The sequence below is a fragment of the Doryrhamphus excisus genome, linkage group LG6 (genome assembly GCF_037039965.1).
Source record: "Doryrhamphus excisus strain RoL-2023G ecotype Guam linkage group LG6, RoL_Dexc_Guam_v1.1, whole genome shotgun sequence".
In the NCBI taxonomy this organism is placed as follows: domain Eukaryota; kingdom Metazoa; phylum Chordata; class Actinopteri; order Syngnathiformes; family Syngnathidae; genus Doryrhamphus; species Doryrhamphus excisus.
In genome coordinates, this window is record NC_136362.1 from 16,480,857 (window position 1) to 16,498,458 (window position 17,602).

The following is a 17,602-nucleotide window of genomic DNA, read 5'->3' on the forward strand; positions in this document are numbered from 1 at the left end:
GAGGAAGAACACCCTGCAGCATGCAAACAGGTGCAACATGTCTTATGGAATTTAAGGCTGCTTTGCAGAGGGAGAAGTTTCAAACTAAGAGCAGTGCTGTTATAAGAGGAGTATCTGACTCATAAGAGGGGTTGATATATGAACTAATCACTCTTTACGTGGTAGCCCGTTGCTGCGGCCTCCATCGAGAGCTTTCTCTCTCCAGTGAGGCAAGTGAGGTGAGCGGCTTGCATCAGTGCCGCAGAGGAAAGACCGGACGAAATATTCTCTCTTCTCTTTCATCTGAGCGAGCTGCATTAGACACAAGCTCTTATTGTCCAACATCACAGAGAGGGAAGATGTTGGGCTTAATTGCGGCTCTAACAATGTTTGATTAGTATAATGTTAATACGTGCAGAGAGCCCTGTGTCTGCACTCCTGACTGCTGTTATCCAGCATGTTACACTAAACCCAGGCTTTTGCCACTGGTTAGAAAGCTGGATTTATGCTGGCGGTTTGCAACAAGCCTCAAGTTAACAGTGCGGCTCATTATTACCAAAAATATTGCTGCTAATACAGTATAATTACACTCACTAGCCACAATTTAACAAGCAGCGATACTACAGCTGTATTCAAAACAACCTTAAAAATGTAATAATTGATCCCAGGGAGGTATTAATATACAGACACATCATCATCATCAGTATTGTTTTATACATTTGTGCATCTAATCTAACAGATAACCAAAACATTAGAAACATATCTCAGTCGGGTGTGGTGCAGTTCTGCAATAAATATTTAGTGTTGTTCAATATTGTAATAATTAACTACTTTAATAATAATTATGCTACTGCTACAATGACTTGTTACGTTTCAGGTCCACTATGTCCACTATGGGGGGCGGCACAGCGGTCTAGTGGTTAGCACGCAGACCTCACAGCTAGGAGAGGTTCAATTCCACCCTCTGCCATCTCTGTGTGGAGTTTGCATGTTCTCCCCGTGCATGCGTGGGTTTTCTCCGGGTACTCCAGTTTCCTCCCACATTCCAAAAACATGCTAGGTTAATTGGCGACTCCAAATTGTCCATAGGTATGAATGTGAGTGTGAATGGTTGTTTGTCTATATGTGCCCTGTGATTGGCTGGCGACCAGTCCAGGGTGTACCCCACCTCTCGCCCAAAGACAGCTGGGATAGGCTCCAACAAAACTATTACCATTGTGAGCTATGAGGCCCTCTCTCAGGTACAACACCAGTGACCTCTGACTTCAAACATTGTATTTCTGAAGGAAAATTGCCTTAAGTAGCTATCTTTTAATTTAAGTGTTATCTCTTTTGTGCATCAAAGAGCTCAGTGATGGCCAAACAGCATCGTGGTTTATCTGCAAAAGTTCCACTTGTGTTTTAGCAATCACAACTCCTGCGTGGAAGAAAAAAAGACAAGGGTGTTGCATCCGGCCTTGAGCTTAATGGTGTGTTGAACTCGCTCCAGCATTGACTCGGAGCATTCCCTGCAGTAAACCTTCCCTGCTTTGACCTCAGGCCAGGCTTACTGCTGGCCAAGCGAGCCAATGAAGAACACAATCAAACAAATAAATTCATTAATAATATTGGAGCAGTTGGTATTCTCCACAGTCATCATTTATCGAACCGTGGAGAGGGATGACCCACCCAAAACACTCATGTTGTGTCACAAACGGCCTGGTTTCCTTGGCAACAGACTGTCTTGTTTGAGGCGAGGTGCCCGGGGAGTCATGGCGGTACTGTAACAGCAGCCGGCTCGCGGCGCAGCTGACAACAAGAATGGATCTCCATGGTTCCCTTTTGTTATATTCCCACTGAATACTTGCGTATAATAACAACTGTGTAATGCTCAAAATGGCATTTGACAAGCGAATGTTTCCAGAGATGACAGACTGCCTTTTTGGGTTGTTTTGTTGCACTGAATGATAGTCATTAGCCTGTCTAAGCAGACAAGTGAATGGTGCAGGAGAGGGGCAACGCGGTGATCCCGCTGTTTGACTGAGGTAGCAAAACAACTGCACAACTGCTGTGTTATTATGGGGCCTCATTAAGTGAGGAGAAGGTGGGAGACGGGCGGGCGAGGGGGAAGCATCAGCGAGAGGACCGGCGAGAGCGAGGAAAAGAAATGAAAAACACAAGAGAGCGATACAAAGTGTATTCTGAGGTGATGGCAACACACACAGATGCCTTTCCAAAGCCGAAATGAAGACGATGACTAAAGAACCCAATTAAGGGCTTTCTTAGGGGAGCCATCTTGGGAGAGGGGGTGGGTCTTCCTGGGACATGAGCCCTGGGCTACATCCTCTAATTAGACAGAGCGAGGGGGGAGGATAGCTGCCTGTCACTGGGAGGGAGATGGGGTCCGTGGGGTTCCGTGTGTCAGTCCCAGAAACAAAACACAATTACTCTCACATTTAACCACTTCAGTCAGGGACACACATTGACACCCACAACAGCTCCACTGCTAGACTGTTTTCTGACCTGCTATGGTCTGCTCTCATGTTTCACCACCAAATGAGAGCGCAAATGAGAGAATAAGCTATGTGTTGACTGAAAATGACACCACATTTTACAATTTAAGAGTTACATTTCTCCCATATTATTTGAATTCACGAGGGAGAGAGTCACGGCTCCTAATAGAGTTGAACCTCTAAGGTCCGAATCCTAGTTCTGAATTTTTTCCATCGGAAAGAATGGAAATAGAAAAAGTGAGTTTCAGAGGCAAGTGTAACTGCACGGTGACAGGTCAAACTGTAACCATTGTAAAACAATGTAAAACATTGTTTCATTAACACTGGGGTGGCCAAACCTTTTCCACAGGAGGCCACTAACATCGAAGAAGACAAGTGTGGGAACTGAACTGTTTTCTGTATTGGAATTGAGTACTCCTGTTGGCGTTCAAGGTGAATACAGGGGTGTTATTTCATGTCTAGCAGGCTCTAATAATGTTAAAAAACTGTAATTAGAATGTTGTAAAGAGGTCGTCTACGCCCCAACTACAAACATATTTGATTTATATCTATTTATGTCTAAAAACCTCAGGTAGGGTTTAACAAGAAGATACTGATGTTTGGGTTGGTCACCTGTTCAGACACAGTCTCAAGTTCTTGTTTTTTAATGCACAAGATTAGACACATGCAATCCAGAAAATGATATGTAAATGTCACAAAAAAGTGGGCTAATAAATTGACAATAAAAGCACAAATACTGTGGATTTCGGAAAATAACAGATGGAATGATACTGCAGTCTACAGGAAGCAATGAAGTCTGTAAAATTAAATAATAAAAAAAATCCAAAAATTGTTAACTATAATGATGAAAATGGTAATATTAATGATGATTATAATGATGGTAATAATGATAAAGATTATAACAATAATGATCATAACAATAATAATATTACAATGGTAATAATAACAGGGGAAAACAAGACAGTGGCATGAACATGATTATATCTTGCAAAAAGGGGTAAGCATTTATAAGCTTTTGCTTCAGCCTACTCCTTTTGGGCTTGTGATCAGATAGCTGAATACAGAGTCAGGAGAGTTTTATTTTGATTGGTGTGGGAGATGCACTGTGGTGTTTTGTGTATTTGCCCAAATAAATAAAAATAAAAAAATAAATAAAAATAAAAATAAGGAATCCTATTTTTTGGAAATTCACTTATCACGGTTGTGTGTGGAACCAATAAACCACAACAAATACTGTATTATAGTTATTATTTTAGCTTCTAAATAGTAGTAGAGTACTAGTAGGTTGCAGAGATGGGGATGCTGAGATTCTCATTGGGAGTGACCAGGATGGATAGGATCAGGAAGGAGTACATCAGGAGGACATTAAATGTTTGAGGCCATGGAAATAAAGTCAGAGAGGCCAGACTGAGATGGTTGGGACATGTCCAGAGGAGAGATAGTTAATATATTGGTAGAAGGATGCTGCGTTTAGAGCTGCCAGGTAGGAGGCGTAGAGGAAGACCAAAGCCCTCAAAGGGCTTTAACGTACTCAAAAACGTAACAAATTTTGTGAGCGTGTGTATTTTGGCAAAAAATGGTCACGTTTATCAGCATGGAAATACAGATGGTGCTGTCCTTCAGAATTTCAGTTGTTGTGGATAAGTATGCACTCCCATAAATTAATTAAAATGTAACTTTGGTCCACAATATAGTAATATATTACTAATTACTAATATAGTAAAAAGACACTACATTATAAAGGACGTATGCCCTCCCAGCAGCACTTTGGGCAGCCCTATATAAGGAGGAGACCCCAATTGTGTATTTTCACAACTATGTATTTATAATTATGTCATTGTCCAATCCGATTGCTCTGATGTAATCAATCTATACTGTTCACAGCGACCAGGGGGCTTATTTGTACGCCAACAGGGGATTGCATTGTTATTTTCTGGTGCATCTTATGCTGTTTATTGTTGCCTTTGAAAATTAATAGACTTGACAGCAAATTAAACCATGTGTATTTTCCTGAGAAGCGCTGCAAACAAATATTCATTCCTCCTATTTGCTAGAAAAGTCAAGTGAGAAAGTGAAGACGACATGTTTGAGGAAGAGATACGCTGATGGATTCGGGCACAGTGCACCGAGCATCTCCTCTTTGTTTGGATTTAACTTTCCCTTGTGGTGCAACAGAAGAAGAAAAAAGTGAGCTCAAAGGCTTCTGGGAGTTTTTGTCATGTCTCCCTCCAGACAATGTGTTTGCATGCACTTATCACACCCTGGGAGAGAGCGCCACAAAGACAAACACACACATTTGTGAGCACGCTGAGAGGGAGAATATCCTCCCAGGATCACGAGGTCTGTCATGCTGTCTAATTCTGATCCACCTACAAAACTAGAACGCTACGATGGTGACACATCACTCGCCATCTGAGGATGTTTATGTCCCGATTTGCAATGCCGACTAATGCGTGCACATTGTTGTAGATAATTATAAATAAACTTAAATATTAATGATGGCTCCCTCACAAGCACGTTTTTCTCCTCATTCATTCTCCTTTTATTGCCTTTTTTTGGGCCCGGCGACATTTTGAAATGGTGACAGTATCACCTGGGGTGATGAAGAAGAAAACAAGTTGTCATATAAAAGGGAAAAAAATACATATACAACTTTCAAAAGCGTGAAGAGCTGTCACAGTCGGATAGATCAAGATATTCCAGGGAAATGGGGTGTTTGAAAGGCGCTTAGGGACAAACACAGCCAGCTTTGCTTTTGTGTGACACGTTTGGGACGCAGGGCGTTTGGGGTGTTTTTGGGGCATGTTTTAAAATTCAGTCAACTTCATGGGGACTTTTGGTGTCTGTGCTTCACACTGAGTAAACTGAGGCATGCAGAGTTCATTCAAGGCAATGGTGGTAAAAAAAAAGGAGACAACGGCCATCATGAATGCTGAGAGACAGTCACCATTGCCATTAAATATCAAAAGCTGAATAAGAATATCAGGTTTATACGCAATGAAATCTGAAAAACATTTTGCTGTGAATTCACTTCTGTCTTTGGTAAAAACGTGTGCACTCAAACCAGGTTGGGTCTATTTTTCCCCTGATAGCCTGCAATCACACTGCATTCATTGATGCTTCAACACATTTACTGACTGTATACCAGTGGTTAGCAATTATTTCCTGTCATGGCCCACCCAGGGGATAGAAATGTTTTCACTCGCCCCCTCCCCGATTTGAAATACTATTGAGAAACTGATAATACTGTATTGTAGTACTGGGGGGTTTGCGGCTCGCCCCATTTTTTGAGAAGCACTGCTGTATAACCTTGCTTTAGAATCGCATACTGCATTATTGCAATTTTATGAGTTTAGAGTTGTTTCTATTGTAAAAGGTGGTGGTAATAATTAATAATAAGTGGGGCGATCTCATTGATTGCAGAAGTTCTGTGCACCCAATAATTCTTGTGAATAAGCATCCACACCATGCTCTTTGTGCATTATTTTCAGTTGTTTTGTTTATGTTTAATATGCATTTCTTCTTTTTAACTAAAAAAAAATCTAAACATAAAATAGAGTTTTTCAGTGGGCTCCTGTCCTGAATCCCGAGGAACAGGGCTTCAGTCCTTTATCCACTTGCTCGCAGGCAGTGGCTGTTATGATTTTCTTGCAGCTGTGCGACTGGTTATGGTCTCCCTGGAGAAACTAGTTGTAGCACACGTATTCCATTTTATTGTCTGGCTTGATATGAAATGACTTACAACATTTACTTACCATTTGGTTCAGAACAATGGAGATTGTGAAAAGGATGTGAAGAAGCGTGTGCAGGCATGATGGAACGGATGGAGAAACGTGTCAGGCGTGATGTGTGATAGAAGAGTTGAAGCTAAGATAATAGGAAATAGTATAAAAAAAACTGTGGTGAGACCAGTCATGTTTTTTGGTCTCGAGACAGTACCACCGAGGAAAAGACAGGAAGCAGAACTGGAGGTAGCAGAGATGAGGACGCTGAGGTTCACATTGGGAGTGACCAGGATGGATAGGATCAGGAACAAGTACATCAGAGGGACATTACATGTTAGAGGCCTTGGAGATAAAGTCTCCAAGGCCAGACTGAGATGGTTGGGACATGTCCAGAGTAGAGATAGTTAATATACGTATTGGTAGAAGGATACTGCGTTTAGAGCTGCCAGGTAGGAGGCGTAGAGGAAGACCAAAGAGGAGGTTTATGGATGTAGTGAAGGAGGACATGAGGGTCGTTGGTGTGAGAGAGACAGATGCAGAAGACAGGGTTGGATGGAGGAGATTGATTTGCTATGGCGACCCCTGAAAGGAAAAGCTCAAAGAAGATTTTGAAAAGAACTAATGAAATGTTCTTTCAATTTGCTGGTGTACCACTGGAGGTACACGTACCCTTCATTGGGAATCTCTGCTGTAGAGTATCTCAGTATCTCAGTTATTTTCAGTTGACAATAAATCTATTCCGCAATACACAATGTAAACTGACAATTCTAAAGTATATGCAAGTTTCATTTCTGTACTGTTGTCCCTTGAGAAGATATCCTGTAATAAAAATGCCTGCAGAAAAGTGAGATACTGTATATTATAAGATCATTATCAATGCAAAAATCATGGCGTGTACACGCACGCTCCCTTATTTCTCTCTAGCCGTCCATCTCTCATTCACCCTCCTTATTTTCCATGCCGGACAAGACACTACGTGGCTGTTTACACTGACCTGGTGACTGCAAAGCCTATAAATACGCTTAATTAAAACGCTGGAATGGGTCACAGCTTGGCAATCATGGTCATCACACAGGGAGGGGAGAATCTCATTTGAACAGAACATGATACAGATATGCATGCAGTCGTCACTTTGCAGCACTCATTAAGGCCACGAATATTTCTGGATTGTCTATGAAGGAATCCTTTTAAAAGGCACTCCAATTAAGGTAGGTGTCCTGTGGGCGTCTTAAGGGAGGAAGACAAGGAGGAACAAGGCATGCAGTCGCCCTAACACCCATACCTCAATCACAATACGACTTAAAACACAATTTCCAAGCTGGTTCAGGGAATAAAATTGGATGATGTGGGGGGAAAAAAAGACAGCCAAGCTTTAGGGGAATATGAAATTAAAAGTAATAGCAAAATAACAAGATTTGCCAAATGTCTGCCATTTCATTGCAAGGCCTCTGAAATTTCCAGTGTTATCTTATTTTGACATGCAAATATTTTCAACGTTTTTTTTTTCAATTTTTTTTAGAAATTGTTCTGAGCTTGGCTGCATGGCAATATTTTTTCTGATTACTGGTTAGCGCACAGGCCTCACAGCTAAGAGACCCGAGTTCGATTCCACCCTCTGGGTGGAGTTTGCATGTTCTCCCTGTGCATGCGTGGGTTTTCTCGGGGTACTCCGGTTTCCTCCCACATTCCAAAAACATGCTAGGTTAATTGGTGACTCCAAATTGTCCATAGGTATGAATGTGAGTGTGAATGGTTGTTTGTCTATATGTCTATATCTATATATACCTGGGGTGACAGAGCCTTCTCCATTGCTGCCCCCACCCTCTGGAACTCTTTGCCCCATTCACTCTGTGCTTACCGCAACCTTCCCTCAAACATGATTGAATGGGAAGTCCGCATCAACAATCCATCCATTTTTCATATATAATTATTCATAATTATTAAAGGGGACTTATTGTGGCAAGGAGGCCAAGTGGCTAGCATGTAGATTCGCTTGGGCATGCCTGTGTGGAGTTTGCATGTTCTCCTCACGTGTGCGTGGGTTTTCTCCGGGTACTCCAGTTTCCTCCCACATTCCAAAAGTGTGAGTGTGAATGGTTGTTTGTCTTTATGTGCCCTGTTATTGGCTGGCGACCAGTCCAGGGTGTACCTCGCCTCTCGCCCGAAGACAGCTGGGAAAGGCTCCAGCACCTTCGTGAGCATAAGCGGTAGAAAATTAACGAATGAATGGTCTGAGCTCCACAAGTAGCAAACTTCCTCCAGTTTCCTTTCTAATACTCACAAGTGTTGTATGTTGAACTGTGTGTCAATCTCTGGCTAAACCGCATTGCTGCAGACACCAAACTTCTGCGCTTCTTCTCAAAGCGTCTGTACTCATGACAGATTTAAGCTGCGTCTAATACCATGCACCCATCAGTTAATGAATCTGCCTAATTAATCCAGCCTAGCAGCATGGCGGGGTATGCGGAGACACGCACTATATCTCAGGCAAGAAGTTTGTTATCAAGTCTTGCATTGCAATGTGGCTTTTGCCATCACCCAAGAACATTTTTTGTCTCGTAAGAGTTAGTGAGAGATTCTTTTGCAGAATTTGTCTTGCGGCAGCTAAGGGTCAGAGAGAGCCTGTTTGCCCTCCCCATCAGCACCTCATGAAATATCTAGTTCTATATTTTCATGGGGTGAGGGTGAAGAGGAGTTTATATGAGCATCGCAGAATGAGGATGAGGAGGGCCTCTGGAGAGCTATGAAAGCAATGGTGGTACATGCATCTGACTGTTATTGTTTTGCCTGTGAAGGCAGGAGATTATTCTCCTTTGGTATGTGGATTCCAGGCCACAGCGGACCAGGAGTCAGTCAATCTGACCACTCTGAGGGAGACCGCTGGGCGGGGGGTCCTAGGAGGGCTGATTAGACTGATGCACTCCAAGGTGGGGAGGAGGAGGCTGTAAGGCCCTGCACTGGATACCTGTCACAGCCTTTTGGTTCCTTCCAGGATCTCAGCAGCAAATTAATAAAATATTCTTCCTGCTTCTTTACCTCTACCTGCTCAACCGCCTCTTTTTCCCCCAGCCCGTGCCGCCCTTTGACCCATGCATCTACGGCGAGAGATGAGGAGCCCGAGCGGCCAGTGAGCGGGCCAAAGAGTCAGGGAGAAAGTCTGAACTAGACACCCAGAGCTTCCACTTCTTGCACTGCTGGAAGACAATTCAACTTCACACAGACTGACAAAGGAGCACCCCCCCGTGTCAAGGAGATTGTGCACGGGAAGTTAGACAACAACTCAAAAGTGCAGCATGTTGCATTTTAGATAAGGACTCACCTAGCACACTGCATAGCAAATCAACCAGATACCGTATGTGTGTTTTCTATACGCGCTGTTAATGATGAACTCACGAGGGACCTTCCTGTGCACAGGTTAACTATAATGATCCTTTTTTTCTCCCCCTCACCATTACATTCCTTTCATAATATAGTGCCACCGGTCTGTCATGCTGTGCTCTAATCTCCTTGTGCAACGTGTAAAACAACGTAATCATAGATAAAACTGCCCCTGGGGGACGTGCGGATCACTGTGCCGAAATAGATGTCAAAGCACAACTCTACAAGGTCTTTTGGCAGCCTTTCTTTGTACTCTACTTGTTTGTGTGAGGCTTTCTAGCAACACTTTAACATACTTCATGTGTGGTATGGATGTGCATAATTGAAGCAAATGAGGGAGGAGGGGTGAACTTCATGGCTGCATGACATCGGTGAGTCAGTTTCAATTAGTTAATTGAACCGCCATGTGATGTATTTGTCAAAAAAATAATAGTACAGGCAACTAAGTAGGAGTGCATGTTTAGCCAAATGTTCACCATTTTGTTTGCAGAGGTTGGCTTACACTAACAAATACCAACAGAAGGGGAACTGCACTTTTGGGGGAATTTTGCCCATCATTCCCAATTCTTATATGAAACATGAACACTTATTTATTTCCCTTTTCTGTGCATTTGCAAGAAAATGAGTTAATATGAGCTAGCAAACAACGAACGTCACGGGAAATACCTATTTTGACGCTAAAGCCCTCACAAAAAAACAGTGTTGACTTGTGCTGACTTGTATATTAACCAAGCAATATTGTTATTATAGCAGCTAACATGAACAACTATATTTTTCTCAGCGTCACAGATGAAAGAGGTTGATACTGAACTCTCAATTTTGCAACAAAGACTCAACAAGATGCTTGTTTTCTGTCAGGATTATTTTTTTTACCTCAGGACTGGAGCACACGTCTTGTGCTGGAAGACACAGCCATCCCAATGAGAGCGGACATTGTAAGTGTTGACGCTGTATCTAGGCTGCTGTTGTTGACGGAACTAGGAAATAAGTTGCAGTAGTGTTTTAAATGATCAAATACGGCAAAATACTGTAAGTATTACGTTATCATCAGTGTACGTGTTAATGCATGATCACAGCGTATCAAATGATACAACGTTGTTAGATGTTTTTTTGTAGAGGTCTTCATAGTCGAAATAGGTTGTCGAAAAAGATTGTGAATGATGGGCAAAATTCCAAAATAAGTGCAGTTCCCTTTTAATTCCCACACAGCTGACAAAATAAATGTTGTCTAATACCCATCTGTATATGAATATATTTGGTTCCAGAAGAAAGTCTGCCCCAGGATGAATATATTTAAGCCATTGAGCCGCATGTCTGACCTCCCCTGTTCGAGATTATTTACAGATACCAGAGGAACTTATTACTTTAGAAAGTGTGCTGACCCTGTAGCCCCGGTATTGCAGTAAATAATCCAAGAACTCCACTTGTTTAATTCAAATGACCATCAGATAACAATCACATTCACCTTCCCCCCGGCACACATCTTCTGCTGGGTTTATAAATTGGACCTCCTTATGGAAATGCATGATGATCAATAAGCAGCCATGTTATGGCAATACTATGATCCCACTTTGGCTTGGAGAACAGCACCACATCTTCTTTTCTTTTTGCCCTCTCTGGCAAATTAAGGAAAATGCCAGTGATTAGACTAGGTGGTTTATACGCTAAGATTTTAATGATTCATCTTCAAACGGTAATAAAAAAATGATGCCATGCGCACCATGGAGAATCCCCCAAACACAACAGAGCTGCAAAAAAAAAAAAACCCTGCACACCAATAAAATAATAAGGTCTGTTTCATTTTTTCACACTCCCTGAGGAGCAAGAAGGGAGAGAGGGAAGATTGCTTGAAAATGGATTATCTTTCTAACACTGCGAGTTCAGAAGTCCAACTAGTAACTTTGTTGAAGGGCAGATATGGCCTCCCCTGAGGAAAAAGCTCATATTTAGCCACGAGGCCTCCTCTGTGATTAGGAGGGGAGATGCAGCCATATTGACTCAGTGTTTTTTTGCCTCTGCTCTGAGCGTAATTACCTCTTCAAAAACGAGCATTCCGCTAATCCTCTAATTCCAGATATTTTACTGTTCTGACGGTCTAATAAGCAAATCAAATCATATCTGGGAATCACAAATGAGTTTTCCAACGGCCTGAAATAATGTCTCCTCTGAGGAGTTGAAGGGAGCGAAATTGTCGCTTCCTGGATTGAGGCTCACCTGTAATTCCGTCTGGAAGAAGAACTTCTGAGGGCACTGTGAGCAGTCGTAGATCTTATCTTCCTGACCGTGAGCGGAGAAGATGTGCTGCTGAAGCTTGTTGGCCTGCACGAACACTGCATGTGCACAAACAGAAGAAGAAAAAAACATTAGGCTGGTTCAAGGGGCATAGAATTCATGACTGCTAAAATCTGTATGTGGGTCAAGGTAACATAAATATTGAGACACACAATGGAATCAAATATCGGACGCAACATAAACAGGCAGATTGGACCGCCCCTGTCAATATGACTCCATCGGAATACAACGATCAATAATAACACCCACAGTGGATAAAAACACTCAAGGTAAATCAAATCTTTCAGTCGTCATGGGATTCCCAGAATATCTAACCATGTACATATCTTATCGGTGTGGACCATGTACAATTGTAGGGTTATTGTGTCTATAACATTGAGGTTACAGTGTCTTTCAGCCATTTATGACAGTCGTGTTTGTCACAACTTACAGGTAAGCCTGCAAACAAAACTTCTTATTCATCTTGTGCAAGATTAAATAAAAAAAGACAATTTTCCAGTTTTGTTCCAGTTTAGGTCTGCACGGCGGATGAGTGGTTAGCGTGCAGACCTCATAGCTAGGAGACCAGGGTTCAATTCCACCCTGGGCCATCTCTGTGTGGAGTTTGCATGTTCTCCCCGTGCATGCGTGGGTTTTCTCCGGGTACTCCGGTTTCCTCCCACATTCCAAAAACATGCTAGGTTAATTGGCGACTCCAAATTGTCCATAGGTATGAATGTGAGTGTGAATGGTTGTTTGTCTATATGTGCCCTGTGATTGGCTGGCGACCAGTCCAGGGTATACCCCACCCGTGAGGATAAGCGGTAGAAAATGAAGGAATGAATGAATGTTCCAGTTTATCACAGCAATACAAACTATGTTATTACATTAATTTGAAGTGTACGGACCATTAATATATTGGCAGAAGACTCAGTAGAAGATTGTGTTGTCGCTAACCAATGTCAACCCTCATGTAGCTGTTTACGTGCATTTTGGACATCCACACACTGGTCCTTTCAGGTGTTCAGTAAGTAAAAAAGGCCACTGTCAGAATCCTTCATTCATGCAAATTATTACGGCAACAAAGGCAGCATCATAATTTTATGTAAAAAAAAAAATCAAAAATTCCAAACAAATGAGGCTTCCCTCCACAATGGAACAACATTATGTGATATAAAACAACCAAGATCTTATCAGTGAAGCTACAATGGTCAAATTCACGACATGGGCATACAGACTGCATAATGTTCTGGGAATAATGATGCTCCTTATTTAGCACCACTGTGGGAACAACAAACCCAAAAAAATAAACAACCACAAAAATTGGCATGGCTTCAAGTGCAAAACATGGCCTCCATTAGTCTACATGGCTAATTATATTGACAATATAAATATTCATGGTGTTGCACACAGTACTTATTCATGTAGCCTCAAGACTGCATTCACCATCATATAAACACACTTAAACACACTAGATGTGTGTATGTATGTATACAGTATATGTATGTATGTAGAGAAAAAATATTTTTTATATTATATATATATAAATATATATATATATATGTATGTGTGCGTCTGTGCTTTAATGAAGCCACAGTCCACACTGGCAAAGCCAAGGGGGATAACGGTGGTGTGGGTCTTGAGTGGATGTGCCTTGAATGCGTGGGTGTGTTTCAACGTTCTCCAAGGAACACTTCAAACATGCCGTTTGTTATCCCGGACCCCTGTGCTTTAAGGATGGCTGTCTCATCTCAAAGGGGGAAAAAGTTAGCATGTGGGAGCCTTCATTTGAATTTCTTACAGCTCAAAATAACTTTTCTTCTAATAAACGCACTGTGGAGCCACGCGGAGAGGAAGGAAAACACAGAGGTTTGGGGAGGGCGAGGTGAGGCGGAGACGGTGGCTGGAATCATGGCGGTCCCTTTGGCGTGACTCTTTGCAACAGGCCCAATTTCAGCTCACCTGGGTGGATTAATTATGAGGGGTTGTACGTCTGAGACAAACTCGTACACTGGCACACACGAAAGTTTCAGGGCACAGCAGATGGTCTCAGACTAAGGCGTTCCGATCGATCGGCCACCAATCAGTATTGGCCGATATCAAAGGAAAAAAGGACGGTATTGATATCGGACGATACTTGTTTTAAAACGCCAATCCCCTCTGCCGATCAGTGTAAAGCCATTTAAAGCAGTCATTACATTACATTACATTAAACTGATGAGCTATACACTATATTATGTTATTATGATACTATTTTCTCTGATTACTGGTTAGCGTGCAGGCCTCACAGCTAGGAGACCCGAGTTCGATTCCACCCTCGGCCAGTTTGCATGTTCTCCCCGTGCATGCGTGGGTTTTCTCCGGGTACTCCGGTTTCCTCCCACATTCCAAAAACATGCTAGGTTAATTGGCGACTCCAATGGTTGTTTGTCTATATGTCTATATCTACATATACCTGGGGAGAAAGAGCCTTCTCCATTGCTGCCCCCACCCTCTGGAACTCTTTGCCCTGTTCACTCCGTGCTTGCCCCGACCTTCCCTCCTTCAAAAAACAACTCAAAACCCACCTGTTTAAATCCATGTTTAATGTCTAACTATTTACACTTGACTGCTGAGCCCCGCCCCGCTTTTAGCCTTGTTTTAGCTCTGAATGAATGTATGGGTATTGTATTTTAATGCATCTTTTACTTTTGCATCTTTACTGTTTTTATTCAACTCTATTTTTATTTATTTTTCTCTACTGTACTGTACTTTGAGTACTCTGAAAAGCGCTATACAAAAAATAAAATAAAATGTATTATTATATGTGCCCTGTGATTGGCTGACCACCAGTCCAGGGTGTACCCCGCCTCTCACCCGAAGACAGCTGGGATAGGCTCCAGCACGGCCGCGACCCCCGTGAGGATAAGCGGTAGAAAATGAATGAATGAATGAATATTGAATTCACTTATCTCTTGGTCTGGGACCAATTAATTGCAGTAAACGAGGGATAATTGTACTACTTAATATTACTGACTATGATGACATTTTACGTAAGTTGACAAATATCATCCCTGGCCCGATGAAACTTGTTAAACTCTCGTGCAAGAAGAACATTCACTGGTGTTTCCAGTTTTGTTCCAGTTTGTCGTAGCAATAAGAAAAAAAAGTTGGACATATTGTCTCCACAACGCCTCGGACGTGTTTTGCTGCAGAACAGCCTCTGCATTGTGATTAAGCGGATACAAACACATGTAGGCTAGAAGAATAAATAAATGAAAAGGAGAAGGGGAGATGGGGGGGGGAATCAACTTTCCCTCCTTGCACAAACAGCTTAGTATTGTGGTGCAGTGCAGCCTGCAGAGAGCATCAACCCTGCCAAAATAAAGATGAGCTGGGGCCTGTATAGAATAGGAGATGTCTGCCATGGGTGGCCCCTGAGAGCAAATCAGAAGGCTTAATATCCCCCACAGCGAGGAGACCTTGGCCCCCTCATCCCCCTCAGCACTGACACCCCTGATGCCCAAGTAGACAGCCCACTAAATCTACAAAGTTGTCTTGCTCTCTTTACTCAGTAGGCGGACACACACTTTGGATGTAGTACTATATTATATATTATGACCCAGAGCACAGCATATTATTATACATTCATACTTTGTCTGCTTACAGTGATTTACAGTACTACAGGTATAGATGCAGCATACAAACTGCTAATTTGTCATTGCCGATGCGCTACGTGGCCTCACGTTTCAGTGTTTGAGGCCCCCCCCCCTCCCTCTTGTGTGTGTCGAATCCATTTTTATTTTTGCTGTATTGACTTGTTCCTCCTCTAGCCAAAGACATAATGAGGGCTTCCTGCAGCTGCACTGACCTGCTGCTATATGGCATATGCAGACAAAAACGCAGCTAACAATAAAGCAATCACGACTCTTTTTGTGCTGTCAAACTCACCGTATAAAAAGTACTTTTAGTTTTTGGACGGTGATTTTTCATTTTAACCTTGTTGTACACAATTGTAGGATCAGTCACTTATATGAAAATATATTTAACCTAACTGTATCGTGTTGTTGTGTGAAAAAGCATCCAACATTTAAAAAACTAGAGTATCCTTACTTTGAGTTTTGCATCCGCTTTTACTACATTGGTAATGTTCTCGACTGAATGAATTAACCTTTTGCTAAAAGCTCAAATAAATCAGCAGAATTTAATTATGTCACACATTTATATGATCACTTGTTGCTAGGCAAAAAAATAATAATAATAAAAACCAGCTCATGTGCCTGTCACACTCGCTGAGCTCTCTCTCCCTGGACACTTCAACCAGTTGATGCTGCTGCCTTTCTGGAGAGAAAGGACAAGGAGACCCATCAGGGACAGACAGACTTAAACTTAAGGCAGATGAGACACTATTGAAAGAAAGATAAATTATAGAGCAGGATTATATACTGTATATTTCTATGTTTAAACAGCGCCAAATTAAATTAAAATTTAAATCAAGTTAAGAGATGGCACATAGGTCTATTTACCTAACACTGGTTTATTGTATTGAGTTGAAGGATGAGAAATAACCAGGTTGGCGTGCACTGTGAGTTGAACATTAAATGTTACGACAACTCAAACCTGTGCGGCTGGCATGGTGCATTCATGTGCCCATCTAGTGTTGTAATTCGGAGCTGCGTGTAATCACATGTTAACTTAAAGCAGCAAAAGAGAATGGACACTAGTAAAACTGTCTTTTGTACAGGTTTGTACAAAGTATTTTTAAAATATATTGTCATTTGCAGTTGACATTTAATTGTGATTTAAAGAAGAATAACAAAAAAAAAATTTGATGCATCTCGCTGGTAATTGGTGCTATTTGGGCGATTTTTAGAACAGGCAGACGGGAGACCCGTGTGGTCTTAAGGCGAGACCTGGTGCACCGTGTTGGTGACATCTGATTTATACCACACATGAATGCATAATAAAGATGTTGTGTTTGGGTGTCCGTTTTCGAGTTGAGATCCATAAATGGTGTTTGAATTACACTGCTGTTAGTGTGTTCGGCTCAGAATAAAGTTATAACGAGGAGACAGACTGTGTGACTTTGTGGGGAGATACACTGTGCTCTGTTGTCATAACAGAGAGCAGTGGCTTGTCATGATGCACATGCAATTACGCAAAAAGATGTAAAGTAATTGATGAAATAAATCAGTTATCACTGTTAACACGTTCTTTTTGACAGCTCAAATAATTAGACATTTTATGCTTTTTCCACTTTTCAAGCAGTACAAGCTGTTAGCTTTACAAGCTGAGTGGGACCAATCACAGCGGAGCGAGCCTGCCCGCAGGTGGGCCGTGGGTGGAATTTTGGAAATCCAAGGAAATATACCTGGAATAGGTGCAGATTCTGGGATATCTAGAAAGCTTTCTGTGCAGGTTATCGTGTGTAGCTGCTCTATAGGAGTACATAACTCAATCCATTTTCTATGCTGCTTATCCTCAGGGGGTCGTGGGTATGCTGGAGCCTATCACAGCTGTCTTCGGGCGAGAGGCGGGGTACACCCTGGACTGGTCGCCAGCCAATCACAGGGCACATATAGACAAACAACCATTCACACTCACATTCATACCTATGGACAATTTGGAGTCACCAATTAACCTAGCATGTTTTTGGAATGTGGGAGGAAACACAGAGATGCCCAAGCGAATCTACATGCTAGCCACTCGACCACCGTGCCACAAAAAGTTCCCTTTAATAATTATAAATAATTATGAATGAAAAATGGATGTATTGTT

At 42.1% G+C, this 17,602-nt stretch overlaps 1 protein-coding gene across 2 annotated transcripts in view; it reads right to left on the reverse strand.

Moving 5' to 3' along the window:
• Window positions 1-17,602, reverse strand: part of znf521 (zinc finger protein 521) — a 120,287-nt gene that overhangs the window by 6,816 nt on the left and 95,869 nt on the right. For both annotated transcript variants that reach the window (XM_058068846.2, XM_058068849.2), the window contains one exon: window positions 11,789-11,904. In XM_058068846.2, coding sequence (XP_057924829.2) covers window positions 11,789-11,904 — 116 coding nt within the window. The remainder of the gene's footprint in view (window positions 1-11,788; window positions 11,905-17,602) is intronic.